Source organism: Zootoca vivipara, chromosome 1 (genome assembly GCF_963506605.1).
Source record: "Zootoca vivipara chromosome 1, rZooViv1.1, whole genome shotgun sequence".
NCBI lineage: Eukaryota > Metazoa > Chordata > Lepidosauria > Squamata > Lacertidae > Zootoca > Zootoca vivipara.
In genome coordinates, this window is record NC_083276.1 from 57,038,315 (window position 1) to 57,054,934 (window position 16,620).

General features: G+C 40.2%; 1 protein-coding gene across 8 annotated transcripts in view; it reads left to right on the forward strand.

The window, feature by feature from the left end:
- SHANK2 (SH3 and multiple ankyrin repeat domains 2) overlaps window positions 1-16,620 on the forward strand; it is a 361,129-nt gene that overhangs the window by 59,704 nt on the left and 284,805 nt on the right. For all 8 annotated transcript variants that reach the window (XM_035116843.2, XM_035116841.2, XM_035116842.2 and 5 more), the window contains 6 exons: window positions 2,591-2,794; window positions 7,219-7,290; window positions 8,029-8,137; window positions 8,528-8,679; window positions 9,648-9,815; window positions 16,129-16,245. In XM_035116843.2, coding sequence (XP_034972734.1) covers window positions 2,591-2,794; window positions 7,219-7,290; window positions 8,029-8,137; window positions 8,528-8,679; window positions 9,648-9,815; window positions 16,129-16,245 — 822 coding nt within the window. The remainder of the gene's footprint in view (window positions 1-2,590; window positions 2,795-7,218; window positions 7,291-8,028; window positions 8,138-8,527; window positions 8,680-9,647; window positions 9,816-16,128; window positions 16,246-16,620) is intronic.

The following is a 16,620-nucleotide window of genomic DNA, read 5'->3' on the forward strand; positions in this document are numbered from 1 at the left end:
ACTGTACTGTGCAACATACTCAAAACACCTACCCACAATTCTGCTGTCCTATCCACTGGCAGTGGAATTTCTTCCTCGAATAGTAATTGACATTGTTTTACTCTCTCTTTTGCCTGCAGACACTGATAGTAGTTCAATGGCCATGACAAACACTTTTTTCTGTAGTTTAGACACAGCTATTCCATGGAGGAGTTATGTCTGCCAGCGAACATATTCATATATCACTACATTAAATGGACCGCCTGCCTGGAGGTTAATAAGGGCTGTTCAGTATGTATGCCAAAGTGAAAATCATATTTAAGGAAGGTAGAAAGTCTAGGCTGGAATCCAAAGTTCTTCTTCCACTTATTATTTTCTTTTTGCTGGTAGTTCCCGCAGGTAAGATAAAGATCAAATCCTCTACCATGTGCGGAAGTGGAACATGATATACAGTACAAGTTTAATGCACAACTAAGTTATATGTATAGCTTGTGTAAATCTTGCTCATCCTCAGGCAAAACTGCCTAGTCTTTCTACTTCTGTCACAGTTCTGTGGATCCAGCCATATACTTATCCTATTTAAATCAAAACCATTTACTTTTTCCATGGAATGTCCTCGGAAATGGAAGCAAGAGAATGTCATCAAATCACATCCTTTCCCAGGAGTATTTAAGGTTTCTGGTTTTGGTGTGTGGTGCAGCAGTAGGTCAGCAGCAGCAGCAGAGCTACCAGTTTGCTGATTATTGATTGACTGATTGATTTAGAAAGCTACCACCAGCTGGCTAACTTCTCTCACTTGGAACTCCTCCTCTGGGCATCTGATTTACCAGAATTCTACTGGATGTGCAGAGAAAGAGGATAACAGTTCAGGCAGTGCTGGAAATATCATAGTCCCAAATAAAAGAGTACTTGGACTGCTTACATTGCCAGATTTGGGGTGTAAAATTGATAGTTACATTCACTTAACATGTGACAAGTATAAAAAAACCCTATTAATTGTGATATATATATACACACTGTGTGTGTGTGTGTGTGTGTGTGTGTGTGTGTGTGTGTGTGTAATTTCAGCAGCAGTTTCCTTAATGGCCTACTGCTACTAATTTGTTTAGTATTGATTAACTTGTTTTAATGAACAATTAACTATTAAAATGAATGGGTTGTATCTAACTAAATTATACTCAGAGTAGACCCATTGGAATTACTGAACCTAAGTTAGTCATGTCCCTTAACTTCAATGGGTCTGCTCTGAGTAGGACTAACACTGGATACAGGACCCAGAAACAATTATAAATACAACACCCAAGAATACTTATTATAAATAATGAAAATTAAAAATAAAATATTTTAATTTCAATTTATTTTATTTCAAGTTACTTCCCATTCTATGCTTTAAACTTCACGTCTCTCACTATCCATCTATGATGTAAAAACTTGAAGCAGAGTATTTATACCAATGTCAAAGGACATTCCTTATAATTCTGCTACCGAAAGGCACTCTGAAACAAATCAATGCAGAGAAGCATTTTGGAGACAGCTTTACATCAGTATTCATGAGCAATCATCTCATTGATAAATGCATTAATGTGGGATACGTATTATTGCAGCATCTGCTCAGCTGTATATTTTCCTGCTATATCATTAGCAGTATTTCTTCAATTTTGGTTTGAAAAGTAATTAGCAGAACCTAAAGCACAGCCTACTATCCCTTAAACAGAAATTTGTAAGCACTTATAGTATTCCAAATGACCATCTGTAAACATAATATATCCAATGCAGCTCATAATGTCTTGAGCGTATACTGCAATGTCAGTTCAAATCAGTTGCAGTCTCTGTGGGCACACAGGCCTTGTTTGCAGTCCACAGTTAAATGGCAGCAGCAGAACAAGGAGGGCTGTATGCAGATGCATGCTCAACTATAGCTGGTGGTGCAACTTTTAGTCATGAGCTGGTGCATCTGCATACTTGCTGCTTGCCAGATTTGGACAATACGTACAGACTTCCCTTTTCCTTGGCTACCACTCAATCATGGTATCCTGATATTACATACGAACTGCATCATTGTAGTCACCATATCACAAGGTTTGTCTAGTTTACATATGGAAATGCTTGTACAGTATACTGAAAATGTTCATATACAGTGGTACCTCGGTTTGCAACTGCAATCTGTTCTGCGGAGGTGGTTGCTCGCTGAAGCGGTCGCTCGCCGAAGGCACGCTTCTGTGCGTGTGCGAGCTGCGCAGATCACGTCTGCGCATCTGGCGCCACGGAACCCGGGTGTAAACACTTCCGGGTCCGCAGCGGTTGCTCGCTGAAGCGGTCGCAAACAGAGGTAGACATAAACCGAGGTTTGACTGTATTGCCTTTAATAGCATCTAATGTGAGTCAGAAAGTTTACATATGCTATGACTAGGTAAAGGAGAAAAATATTATGAAATATGTCATTATTTATCTCTTGTGGGATGGACAAGATTGTTTGCTTTATATAAAGCATCAGCATTTATATTAAATAATTAAAGAGGTACTCACCTTATGTAGCAGCCCTGATAATTTATGTGAATTGATTTATGTTTTGGGTGTACTAATTGCCTTTTCTACTTTTTGTGTTTTTCAGAAGTGTATTAGATTTAATCCTGAAGCTTCTGTATGGGTAGCAAAACAGCGAATTCTTTGCACATTGAATCAAAGTTTGAAAGATGTTCTCAATTATGGCTTGTTTCAGCCTGCGAACAATGGGAGAGATGGGAAATTTTTGGATGAAGAAAGACTTCTTATGGAATATCCACAACCTGTAAACAAGGGTGTTCCAACCTTAGAGGTATTTTAATGAACAATCATTTATTTAAGGTTTGAGTACCAACAGTATTAAGGTTGTTGTTGATGTTAATTTATTGACTGCCCTTCACCCTAAGGTACTTGTATAACATATATACAGAAGACTCACATCCTGGTACTCTGAAGCTGTTTTGAGTGGGGAGAGAGAGGATCTGAGAAAAGTTACAATTGAAACAATGGAGCTAATATGATTGGCAGTTACACAGGTCTTGTCAAGAATGTCTCTTGCTCTTTGGTAATCCTTGACAAAGTGCTCTAAAATTTGCTTCCAGGACAACCACATTTCCCCATGTCGTTAGCATATACTGTGACCATTGACTCCTCTTGAGCCCTACCTAGCAGGCGATCTGTTCTAAACACTGTGTGACATCTTCAACCTCAGCACCAGGCAGGCAAATAATCACTCAGTGTGCCTGCTTGTCACCAACCCAGTTTATCTATGCTACTAATGATGATATTACACACTACAAGGAGCCTCCTGCTCTCAGAGAAAATTTCTCACTGTGAGAGGGTATCTGTTAGTCTCTCAAGGAGTAGGTCCCTTCTAAGAGATGATTCCCTTCTTCCTCAGAGTGCCGTATTTTCCGGCATATAAGACGACTGGGCGTATAAGATGACCCCCAACTTTCCCATTTAAAATGTAGAGTTTGGGATATACTCGCCGTATAAGACTACCCCTCTTCCTACCCCGGGCATCCCGGATGCCTGCAGCTTGCTCTTCACCAGCTTGCCCTTCACCAAAATGTCCGCAGTGCCTGAAATTGCTTCTGTGCATGTCCGGAAGCTGAAAATCGCGTCTGGACATGCGCAAAGCGATTTCCGGCACCGCACTGCCCATTTCCAAAATGTCCGCAGCGCCAGAAAATCGCTTCTGCGGCTGCGTAGATGTGATTTCTGGCACCGCTCGGCGAGTCCCGGCATATAAGACGACACCCGGGGTATAAGACGACTCCCCACTTTTGAGAAGATTTTCCTGGGTTAAAAAGTCATCTTATATGCCGGAAAATATGGTAACATTGCACTCCCTGACACCCTGGGAGTGGGATGCTACTATTGCCTCCCTGAAGGCTTCATCCACCAACAACTCTGAGCTTCTCCAGGTCAGCCAACTTGACCAACAGAAGTGAACTAGTCCCCTGAGTTCCAAGAGCTCAGTGTCAAGCAGACAGGATATTTGTACATTACTTTCTACTTGCATACCTGTCAATATTGAATAGAATTACTTTGGTGCATGGGATTTCTTAGGTCAGAAGGTGGGAAACATAGTCCATGCTGCCCTTCTCACACAGCTGTCAACTTCATTTGTTACCTTGTGTTTGCTTTGTCAGTGGGACCAAGATGCTTCATCAGCTGGGTTTCTCTTACTTATAGAACAGCTTCTCCACCAGGTTGCCCTAAATTTATAGCTCTGGTTAGCTTTCAACCGGCAGAGGCTGCAGCCAATTGTGGGTCAGGAGGGTCTCACTTGAAAAACACAAACAAGAATTGCTCAGTTACCTTTTGGTACTGTTGCTTCTAGACACAACTGTCACAGAGTTGATTTGCTAGGGGATGAGGAAGGAATGCCTGGACTAAGTCTTCTTTCCTAAGGGGGAAGAGATGGGAAGAAGAAAGAGAATGGGGCAGCAAGACTATTTTTAAAAGGAAACATTGGCAACACTAATGGTCATTTCTCTCCCTCCAGAATTGAAGTAAATGATTAAGGATGGCAATTTTGCTCATCAACATGTCTAATGATCTTCCTTTTCTTCATCTGTGCATAGTAGTTTTTGAATTTCATTTAGTAAACAGAAATCTATTTTTGACTTTGGTTCCAATGTATAATTACACGTTTTGGGGAAATTGTAACATGTTGAGAGCATGAACAGCAACTGCTGTATAGTTTAAATGAAGAAATCTGTTGGGGGGGGAGTGAGGTTATTTTTAAAAGAAGAATGGTACAAGAATATAGAACTCCACTGCATTCAAATTTGAGATATAATTATGCGAGTTGACATGCCACTCCTCTTGGGAGTAGAGCAGGTGTATTTTAAAAAGCATTTCTTTTCTAATCTTTGAATACAAGATGACAAAATCTTACAATTCCATGTTCTTATGAAGGAGTTCAATATATCCTCCTATGGACAGGAATTTCAGTTTATTCTGAAATTCATTTCTTACTGTTGGGCTAGAATGCAGCCATCTATTTGCAGCAGCACCCATTTCTTTGTGTCTAGAGTATGGATCTTGTGGAATTCATTCGTTGTGAATTATGATCCAGACTGACTTAGAGCAGTGTTTCTCAACCTTTTTTGGGCCAAGGCACACTTGTTCCATGAAAAAAATCACGAGGCACACCACCATTAAAAAAGTTAAAAAATTTAACTCTGTGCCGCCCTATATTGACTATATAATTATGACTGTAAGAAACACTTGCCAATTGCTGCGTTGGTTGCAATCTCCTGTAATAAGGCTTCACAAGCCGCTGATTTCTCTGCCAGAACAATCCTTTGCTCAGCAAGTTTCAGGTTGAGCTCATCCAGCCAGCTTCTTTAAGTTTGTCTAAAACCACCCTCCCATGGTGGTGGCTGTTGAGAGCTGCGCTCGCCCCGCGTCATGACCCGGCCGGCTGCCTTTCCGGCGCACGTCGCCGCACGTCGCCGCACGTCACGGCACACCAGCCAGCGTCTCGCGGCACACTAGTGTGCCGCGGAACAGTGGTTGAGAAACGCTGACTTAGAGCATTATCTCCTGGACTAATGTACGGATTTGAAGACTGTTATCCTTCAGATTTCACACTGAATCTTGCTATGTAGTTTTCAGTTAAAACATACATGCACCAAAAGGGTTTTATTTAATGTATATTTTAGGAGAAAATATATTAGGAATTTGAATCTCGTGAGGAAGGTTAAAATATGTATTTAGATGTGCATTTTGTGCTGAACCATTTTTTAAAAGCACATTTTAATGCAGAAATGGGACAGAACAAATAGAGTGGTACCTCGGTTTACAAACACAATTGGTTCCGGAAGTTTGTACTTAACCTGAAGCGTACTTAACCTGAAGCAAACTTTCCCATTGAAAGTAATGGAAGGTGGATTAATCCGTTCCAGACAGTCCATGGAGTACTTAAACTGAAGCGTACTTAACCTGAAGCGAACTTTCCCATTGAAAGTAATGGAAAGTGGATTAATCTGTTCCAGACGGGTCTGCGGAGTACTCAACCTGAAGCGTACTTAACCTGAGGTATGAGTGTAATTGGTTCCAGAAGTCCGTACTTAACCTGAAGCGTACTTAACCTGAAGTGAACTTTCCCATTGAAAGTAATGGAAAGTGGATTAATCCGTTCCAGATAGGTCCGTGGAGTACTTAAACTGAAAATACTGAAACCGAGGCGTACTTAAACCGAGGTATGACTGTAATGAATGCACACAAAAGTGACACAGACCTGAAACAGACTTATCTGCTCAACCCTGGTCTAAAGACAACGGGGAAAGAAACTGAACTCATCTGATACCAATTTTTGCTGTGCTATTGCAGTACTGCCCTAAATTTCTGCTTAAGGAATATACCCAAAATTTGCAACTTCATAGTGTTCTTCTTCATGCATAAGAATTCCTCATGAAAAGTCCCATAGCGTATGAAAGCCTAAACATATACTTTTTAAGAAACTAAAAAAATAACGTATTTTTCTGTGTATAAGACTCCCCCATGTATAAGATGACCCCTATTTTTTGAGCCCAAAATTAAGAAATAAAAAATTGCAACATTCTGTGTATAAGATGACCCCCAATTTTAAACTTTAAAAAATCCGGGGGGGGGGGGAGAGGATATAGTCTTATACACGGAAAAATACAGTATATAGGGCGCAATCAACTATAGTTGGGCATTTTAAAGGCTTGCTGTTTTTAATGGATGCACATGTATCCATGATATTTGACATTTATAAGTTCAGTTCATGCTAAGATATGGCGTGATTAATAGATGGACAAATAATACTTTGTGGATCAGCCAGCAGAACAGAATAGGAAACCATGGTTGAAGTAAGTTTCCAAACTATGGTTTGTGTAGACTATGACTTGTGATATCTGAAGTGCTTCTACAGACAGATGCACATAGAGAAAGGATCTGAAAAAATGAAAGGAGACAAGCAGTTCTAAACCATGGTTAATGTGTAAGTGTGGAAATTCAGACAATGGTTTTGATTGTCAAGAACAACTAACACGAACTATGATTTTGTGTGCTGTCTAAATTAACTCATAAGTATTCTGTTGGTTGTCCCAGTATCTTGAATGTTATGGAAACTGACCCTTCAAAGCATGTTAACATTTACCTGGTTGCTTTTTAAAATAATAGTCACCATAACTATTCTTTTTCTAGAATATTTCTAAAATGAAAAGTAACATTCAAATAATGTTGCCATTTCAGTTTCGGTATAAGAAAAGGGTGTACAGACAATTTAATCTTGATGAAAAGCAGCTAGCCAAGCTCCACACAAAGGTATGTCTAAGTGAAGAGCCTCTAATGTGGTAAGAATAAAGACTAGCAGAAAATGTCGTTTAAGGTGTATTTTATCGACTTTTGTTAAAATCTCCTGATGATAAACTAAGGAAATTACAATGCAGATAGCAACCAGGCTGTTAATAAGATCTGATACTGTGCACATTCCCCCCCATTTATTTAGTTGATCTTGTAAAACATTGAGAGGCTAATATCATTAATATATTGAAGGATTGTCGAAGGCTATGATAGAGCATTAACACCAGGCTCGTGCAGGTGGGTGAGGGGCAGCCAGGTATACTTGGCCTGGGCTCTGGAGGGCTAGGCCAGTCCGGGGGCCTTGCCGGGAACCTGCTGGACTTATACTGTCAAGCCAAGAACAAGACTCCCGCCCCAGGCCTCAGACAAGCTCTACATGGGCCTCATTAACACTATCACTTTGGGTAGGCATTATTTTAAGCCTGCAGTGCACTTGCCACCATTTACTAATATGTGTGCACACAAAGATGTATAAATGAAATAGATTCCCATGCATAGGTGTTTAACACATATCATCCTAATCTCCTTTTGGAGGAAGGGCGAGATATAAAATCTAAAAAATAGTAAAATAATAAACCAAAAGTAAATGGGCAGTAAGGTTAACACTTGATTTTGGGTACCACTAGATGATGATTGTTGCTTATAACTAAACTGTATATTTTACAGTAGTAAAATATTTCACATCATGCTATCTTTCAGGCTAATTTTCGAAAATGTATGGACCACGTTCACCACCTATCTGTTGAAAAACTAACAAAGATGCTTGATCGGGGACTTGATCCTAACTATCATGACTTGGAAAGTGGAGGTATGAAGTAAATAATTCTCACGTGTTAGCAGAAAATACTAGGGTTGCCAGACTCAATAGAGGACAGGACTTTTGTGCCTTTAATTGCCCTGCTCTCTTTTGAGTCTGGAAACCTTAAAGAGAAACTAGCAGACCCTTTGTTTAATTTCCAAGCAAAGGGTCTCCTGGTTTTCCCTTTAAGGTTTCCAGACTCAAAAGAGAGCAGGGCAATTAAAGGCACAGAAGTCCTGTCCTCTATTGAGTCTGGCAACCCTAGGAAATACACACATCTTTAGTAAATTGCGAAGAAGAAATGTCTAGTGTAAATGAAGTGAGTTGAATTTATTTTCTTTATATGACTTAAGAGGAGTTGCGTAATTATTTATTTCTTTTCATTCTTTCTCACTCTAGAAACCCCACTGACTTTGGCAGCTCAACTTAGCAATACTGTTGAAGTTATCAAAGCCCTGAAAAATGGAGGAGCTCATTTAGATTTCAGAGCTAAAGATGGCATGACAGCATTACACAAAGCAGCTAGAGCCAAGAACCAACTTACCCTGAAGGTAATTCATATGTTATGTCCATTATACATTTTTTTTTTATAGAAGAGTGTATGAAGGAAAATGCTTGAGTTAATTATCAGCATCCTTAATGGATCTTTTAATCTACATTCACTCAAAGGTTTCTTTTGTAGGCTTCAGACTTCCAAGATTGGCTTTCAACAAAGAATTCATTTTGTTGGAAATAAAAAGGGTGGTGAAACTTTACCTTGTTGCCTGATAGGTAATACCTGTTTGTGCAAAATGGGAATAGAGCAGCAGCCATTTATCTGACTTTGGAAGAGAATATCCATTTCAGTGGGTTACTATCTTTTGTTAATGTCTTTGCCCTTTAAACTTAATGTGTATGAATTTCTTAATTTGTTGGGTTTTTTGCCATGTTCAAGCAGCGGAACAGAATAATAAGAGTCTGCATTTTGAAATTTCCTGATGAAGGATCTAATAGGTCAGAAAGTTGCTGGGTTATACATTTTTGGATATTTGCTTATTTATTTAGTGTTTTGTTTTATTTAACAACATTTTGCAATAATAAACAAAACTCTAATCCCAAAGTAAATATATTAAATATAGATTGACATAAGTACAACATTTCTTCTAGAAAAATTCAAAACCTACTTGAATGTGCTGTTGGAGGTAACGATTTTCTTGACAATGCTGTTTCTATAGTCACCTGCCATTCTTGGTCATATATATGATGTTATGCTTTGCCATATTACAAAATCCCAAACTTCATTAAACCTTTGTGAGGAATTCACTGTTGTACTAAAAGAAACATTCTGTCAGCACAAGCATGTCTGCTTGGCTGACCGACCGACCTTCCCTGTCCTCCCCCTGCATGATGTTCAGGGTTTTTTTGTACAGTATATGTATGGTTTGTACATAGCCTTATGCAGAAATAAGAACCATAGGATATGCAGATCATCTTTGTTTAGTTATTAGCCTAATTCTTCAAGACCTATCATTACTTACAGACCCTCTTAGAACTTGGAGCATCTCCTAATTATAAAGACAGCTGTGGACTGACACCGTTGTATCACACTGCTGTGGTTGGAGGAGATCCATATTGTTGCGAGCTCTTGCTTCATGAACACGCTACTGTGGGTTGCAAAGATGAAAATGGATGGCAGGAGATTCACCAGGTAGGAAAGATTAATTTGGGTGCATTAAGATAAGCCCAGGTGCACAGTGCAGCAAGCCAATCTGACGCCTGGGGCGGCCCGCGTGCTGTGCGCCCAGGGGTGGGGCCAGCTGCCTCCAGGGCAGGGAGAGCCTGGGCGGGATGCTTGGTGGGGCTTCTGAGGAGTCTGCCTGCCTCCTCCCACTCAGCCACCTACAGCTGAGGGGGAGGCGGCGGGCGGATTGTTTGGGGCAGCGCGGAGCCTGCAGGCACCCAAACCACCGTGTCACTCCCAGGAGAGGTCCGTGGCTCGGGTGTGCTGCAGGCCCTGCGGTGAGTGCCACCTGGCATTTTGTCACCCCCTTCAGTGGTGACACCCAGGGTAGCCTGCCTCCACTGCACCCCCTTCCTCCGCCAGTGTGGTGTAGTGGTTAAGAGCGGTAGACTTGTAATCTGGGGAACTGGGTTCGCGTCTCTGCTCCTCCACATGCAGCTGCTGGGTGACCTTGGGCTAGTCACACTTCTTTGAAGTCTCTCAGCCCCACTCACCTCACAGAGTGTTTGTTGTGGGGGAGGAAAGGAAAGGAGAAAGTTAGCCACTTTGGGACTCCTTCGGGTAGTGATAAAGCGGGATATCAAATCCAAACTCTTCTTCCGCCCCTGGCAGTATTCAGTATTCAGATCTCCAACAACTACACCTAGCACATGGTCACTCCTTTAGCTTTGTACAGACATTACTCTATTTTGGTAAGCCATTTCAATTAGGGCAGAGCTGAGCCTACTTACAACATTTGTAGTAATTGCTGTGGCTGTTGAAAAAAGGTTGCCAGTTTTGGGTGATTTTTGGCACTCAGTGTGAATACATTTATGTTCTTTCAGTGCTGCCCTTTTGTGTGATATTTCACTTTCTTTTCTTCTTGATGTCTTCAGCCCCTTTTCCCCGACTGTCATTTAATCTTCTTGGCTGTGATAAGCCATGTGATTTTGTTCAGGTAATGATATAATGGATGCTCAAAAATTGGGACAGTTACAGTAAAGAAGAAGGAGGGAGAATGTGCCAATAAGAAATAACAGTACGGTAGCTAAAAGTACAAAAGAATTCAGTTTGATGAAGTGAAGTTTATAGAGTAATTTCTTTGACTTCATCAAATGTGATCCTTTCAAATCAAATATTGAAATGAAGAAAATACATGGTACAACTCTTGTTTGTTTGTTTGTTTTCTATACCGTCCTATACCTGAAGGTCTCAGGGCGGTTCACATAAAATAATTTAAAATATTCACATAAAATAATTTAAAATAGTTTAAAATGCTTTTCCTTCTTTCAGATTTTTGGTCTACTTTTCATGATAATTAATTCTGCTACTAGAATGAAAAAAGGTGTCTGAACCTTATTTATGTGGGCAAAATGATGCAGATTGTTGATAAGGAATGACATGAGAAAAAACGCATTTCCTGACATGCCAGGTGCTGTGGTCATTGTATGTGTTGCAGTGGAAATTTGACCAATTGAATCCTTTGTTTTTAAACCAGTCTCTAAATTTATCCTTTACGTGCAGTCAAATAATACAAGAAAGCTGTAATAATCATGGCCTCCCTCACTTTGTAAATGAAGCTCTGAAACAATTGCAGTAGAACTGGGTTCAGTACAGTATTTAGCATCTGCTCTATCTTTAGAATGGTGAAGCTTTCTGGACCATACTTCATAGCAGTGCTTCTGGTGCCCTCTTGAGCTACCCAGTGGAATGAATAATGCAATATTAATTAGGCAGTGCTACAATTTGTTCATCTCCATAGCATCCATAACTCTGTGTGTCTTCACTGCTTTCAGTGCTAGAAATGCTAGTAGTCTGTAAGAGTCGTAAGTCTAAAGGAGTGCCAAACATGTAGTTACTGGTATTAGTGTTACCAAATTCCAGAGAAGGGATTCATGACAGTTTCACATTCCCATTTCCCTGTTCAAATGAAGATGGTTCTGCAGTAGGAGTCACCTAGTACAGTATAGTCAGCCAGAGCAGCAGATTTACATAATTTTACAATGCTGTTGGGTGGAATGGGGAAATGTGGGTCACTTTGCTTGTTGGACTCAAAATGTATTCGCCATCTTAGAACCATATTGTTTATTTGTTTGAATAATCTGCTAGCCGCTCTTTAGAAATCATAGCAGGCAATTTAAAATAAAACCATCATAAAAGCAACAGTTCGCCTTCTCCAGCTAAAAGAACTCAGCAACAAAAAAGTTTTCATCTAAAACTGAACTGCTGTGGATAACAACAGCAGCAGGCAAACTTACATGAAGGGAGCTCCTGAGGTGAGGTGCCAAAACATAAAGAGTCCTATCTCCAATCACCACTCCATATTTTACTCCATGTGGCCTTTGAGGCCAATTTTAATAGTTGATCAAGTTGGGGTTGGGGAAACAGGACCATATAGTCCCCTTTTTAATTATGTATTGGACATGCGAGGTTGCGTGCTTAAGCTAACATGTAATTTGGCCCTTTGGCTTTATGTGGAAGGGGTGTGGCATACTGGAGCAAAAACAGCTTTTATGCCTCACTCATCTCTCTTCTGTGTTGTGTGGCTTTGCGAAGGTGTGCATGGTTTTTTTTTTGGTAAGAAGTGGGGTAAAATTGATGGAGGGGTATTACCTCTGTTGGGAGACATGTCGTGTTTCTTCGAGGGTAGTTTGTCTGCCTTTGGTCCCCACCCTGCGTTTAGCTCTCACCTGTGGCTCCTAGAAGTTGTCAGCATGTGACAGCAGCCACACCCTGGGAAAAAGGCTTTGATTGGCAAGCTGAACCAGCTGATGGGTCTGAAACCCTTGGTGAGTTAGGAACTTCCCCTGCAGGTGAAGACAGGCTCCAGCAGATTGAGCAGACAAGACCAAGATTGGGTTCAACAGTCAAGAAGGAGATTTCTGCACAAGCTGTAGAGGGAAATGAAGGGCTAGTTAACCGGGGAAGGTAGCCCATCTAGGAGAAGGAAAACTCTGATCCTTAACCTGCTACATGGGATATCTTTGGGAGAAGAAAAGGCTAAGGAGTAAACCCTACTCAAATCCAGAATGGAGTCCCTAAGACAGGTGGGGGAACTCCCCTATGAGGAAGGGTCGCAGTCTGTGCAGCTGTGTAGGTCACTGCTGGTCTTCCGGCTTCCAAACGCAGCCCATCACTGGCATTTACAGTAGCGGCAAGCCTTGAGTTAGTTAGTTTTCTCTGTCTTTATACCTGCACATAGCTTCATTGTGAATTCTTACACTTGCTGAACCTGATACATTAATTCATAATTTCCTTTTCAAAAGGCCCTCCTCCTTTGTTTGCACTGGGAACTATCATAAGAAATCAAAAGCAGTCTTTTGTAGTTGTAATCGGAGACAAATCAGGTTGGCTTACATTAAGAATGTGGGCTAATTGAAGAGTACAGGCTCAATAGGGAGGAAAGTCATCATTCAGAAGACTGTAATGCAATCCGATTTGGTCTTATTGGTTGTGGTAGGTGTGAAACATCTTGGCACAGTGAAGGAGCCTTCAGTCACCACTTGCCTTCTAGAAATTTTTTTACAAGCATTGTTTATTCATACCTGTACTTGCAGTTCTACATAGAGACAGGAAGCTTTTCTGTCTCATTTTATATAAAGATGGATATAACACAATTGGTCCCACTAGAGGTGTCTGTAGACAATTTTAATTCATGCTAATTTAATTTGGAGTAGTATTTTAACCTAAGGGTTGAGGGTACCATAGGAGAAATTTAGGATATGCTTTTATTTATTTTAAGTGATGACTTTTTAAAAATTGTGTTTGATCCTTTTTTTAAAAAAAATAATACTTTCCAGAAATGCAAAATTTAGGTGGATGGCACTGCATCTTCAGCAGACCTCCATCAAAGAACAAAGAACAACAGTCCCACTTCAGGAAACATGGTAACATTCTGTTTCCATCACTTCCAACTCTGTGGAATGTAAACATATATCATCCTGTGATAGACAACAATCCCATGAATGCAAACACGGGGAATGATTCTCTAACATGCACGTCTTTGTAGTTTGTATTTGGTTTGTGGTATTTGTAAGGCAAGTCATTTATAATAATTTTAGCTATTTCTCAACATCCCTTAAAAACTACGATTTGTAAATATGATCATTGGTGCCATCTAGTGGCCTTGGCATTTTACTTGGCATTCCCAGGAGTTTTCAGCTTCAGTTTACTAGAATACTAACTTTAATAATAATTTTGTAGGTATATACAGTGCTTTTTTATTATAATGGTAGGAATAACAGAGTGGGAACACTACCTTTGATTATTAATTTATAAAATTCCACAAATTGTATGTTCAGTTTGGGGAAAAGGTAAATTTTTTTGGATTCTTTGGCTATGCAGAAAACTTGGGAAAAAAGGCTACTGTATGATAAAAGTCACGGAGTCAAAAAGGCACAAAGATGCCAGATTGTTGTCGTTACAGTTTAGAGTGAGTGATATGGCCTTTTCAGGCCACCAATTGTAATAACAAACTCTCACTCCCCTTGAAAAACCCCTTATACCCCCCTTTGGAGGAAAAGAAGTTCCAGTCAGAAGGCAAGCAACAATAAAAAATATTATCATCTAGAAAAATTCTAAGGGTGCTCCCAGTGGCCTATCTAACCTCTAAAGAGCTTCTGAACAGTCCTGTAGCAAGGCAGGTAGAAATCCTACTGAGAAAGATAGTCTCAGTAAAAACTGATTTTGAGGGGGGGGGGAACGTATTTAATTATCTCTTGAAAAACAAATAAAGGCCACTATGTTTAGATCCCCAAACTTGCCAAATAACTTACAAGTACTTGGTAGAAAATAGAACCCACCTTAAAAATTATTATGTAGGAAGGAGTCCCCCAAAGGACAATAGGCGCAAAACAAATTCAAGAGTGTGACGTTTTAGCTGAAGAGGCAAGCCCCTGTTTCCAGATCATTTCTTAGTGAGGACGAGAACAGCATAAGTTTCAGGAATAGCTCAGAACCTTTGGATAGTGAGGCATTTGAGGATACACTATCACATAGATGTTTATTTTCTCTCTCCCAAAGTTCTTCTGGATGCTTTATTGCTAAGCAGGTTCTCATTAATTGCTCAGTTCATGTGTCACATTAAATCATAGTTTGAAACAAACAATGGTTAAATGTAAACAGGCTCTGCTCCTTTCCTGCTCCTGCTAGTGTCTTGCCACCAGGAAACAAGGCACTCTCCAATCCTTCCACGTTGACCAGGAGGGTCTGATGGAGCCTGCTAAGCATGTTAGGCTACATTATCAGGGTTCTTGATTGTGGGGAAGGTTCCAGGTTCAGCCTCTTTTAGAGCTTCTCACTCAGTGTTGGTGTGGAAAGCGCGGGGACAGAGGCATTGGGGTGTGTGTGGAGATAGTGTGTGTTCTCCCTATAAACTTTATGCCGTTCCCTCTTCTTTCAGTGACTTGACAGATCTAGAGCATGGGTAGGCAAACTAAGGCCTGGGGGAAGGATGCGGCCCAATTGCCTTCTGAATCCAGTCCGCGTTCGGTCTAGGAATCAGCGTGTTTTTACATGAGTAGAATGTGTGCTTTTATTTAAAATGCATTTCTGAGTTATTTGTGGGGCATAGAAATTCGTTCATCCCCCCCCCCAAAAAATATAGTCCGCCCCCCACCCCAAGGTCTGAGGACAGTGGACTAGCCCCCTGCTGAAAAGGTTTGCTGACCCCTGATCTAGAGCCTTTTATATTTTTATACTATTTTAAAGTTCTATACTTTGGATCAAGCTAACATTTTATTTCAGTGTAACCTAGTAATATTGTAGGATTTTAATGTACATTTCCCCTGTCTTCTGGCTTGACCACTTTTGGAAAATTAGAGTAAAACTGCTCAATTACAACTTGTTGTTACTTGAAAAGGACCATGCTATCACAAGCTTCCCTGGTTAAGATCATTATTCTAGAATTTTTTAAAAAGCAATTGTATGTTAAAACTGTGTATGGTATTGCTGTTGAAACTCTAGTGAAGTAGATACTTCACCACCAAGCCGTACACAACTTCTGAAAATGTGGACTTGTTGAAATGGCAGCGGATGACCACTGCATTTTTGGAGTCTCAGCTCACAACACATTTGGTAATGCTGTACACTTCACTGTATCGAGTCATATGTTCTCAAAACATCAGAATACTTTCCCAAGAAGTTACAGGTAGGTAGCCGTGTTGGTCCGGCGTAGTCGAAACAAAATAAGGTGCTGCTGGAAGGAATTTTTTAATTTTGTTTCCAAGAAGTGTATAAGTGAAATGAATTACGTTAAAAATGTAGATCTCATAATTAAAATATGAACCTTTTATGTTCATAGGCTTGTCGATATGGGCACGTCCAGCATTTAGAACATTTTCTGTTTTATGGAGCTGATATGGGAGCACAAAATGCCTCTGGAAACACAGCGTTACATATCTGTGCACTTTACAACCAGGTTAGTTGTTATAGTTTCGTTGTTGTTCTTACATAACTTACTGAAATGAAGCAGGTAACATAAATCATTCCTAGATATATTTTAGCTGCAGCTGTGACTAAACTAGGCTTAACTTGGTCACCCTGGCTTTGTTCCCTGATGCAGCTCACACAACTCTGTAGGCAATTATATAGAACTTCCCCAAAACAAAATGTAAAAATAAAACTTTTATATTCCACCAAATGTCCATTTCTTTAAATAATGTATGCAATGCCAAAATCATGTTCAAGTGCAATACGGATTGTCCTGAAACCAAAGTTCTGTCCAAATTCATTCAATAAAGAGAAAAGAATCTCTACAACCGTGGTTCCCAATGTATGGCACAAGCCCCAGAGG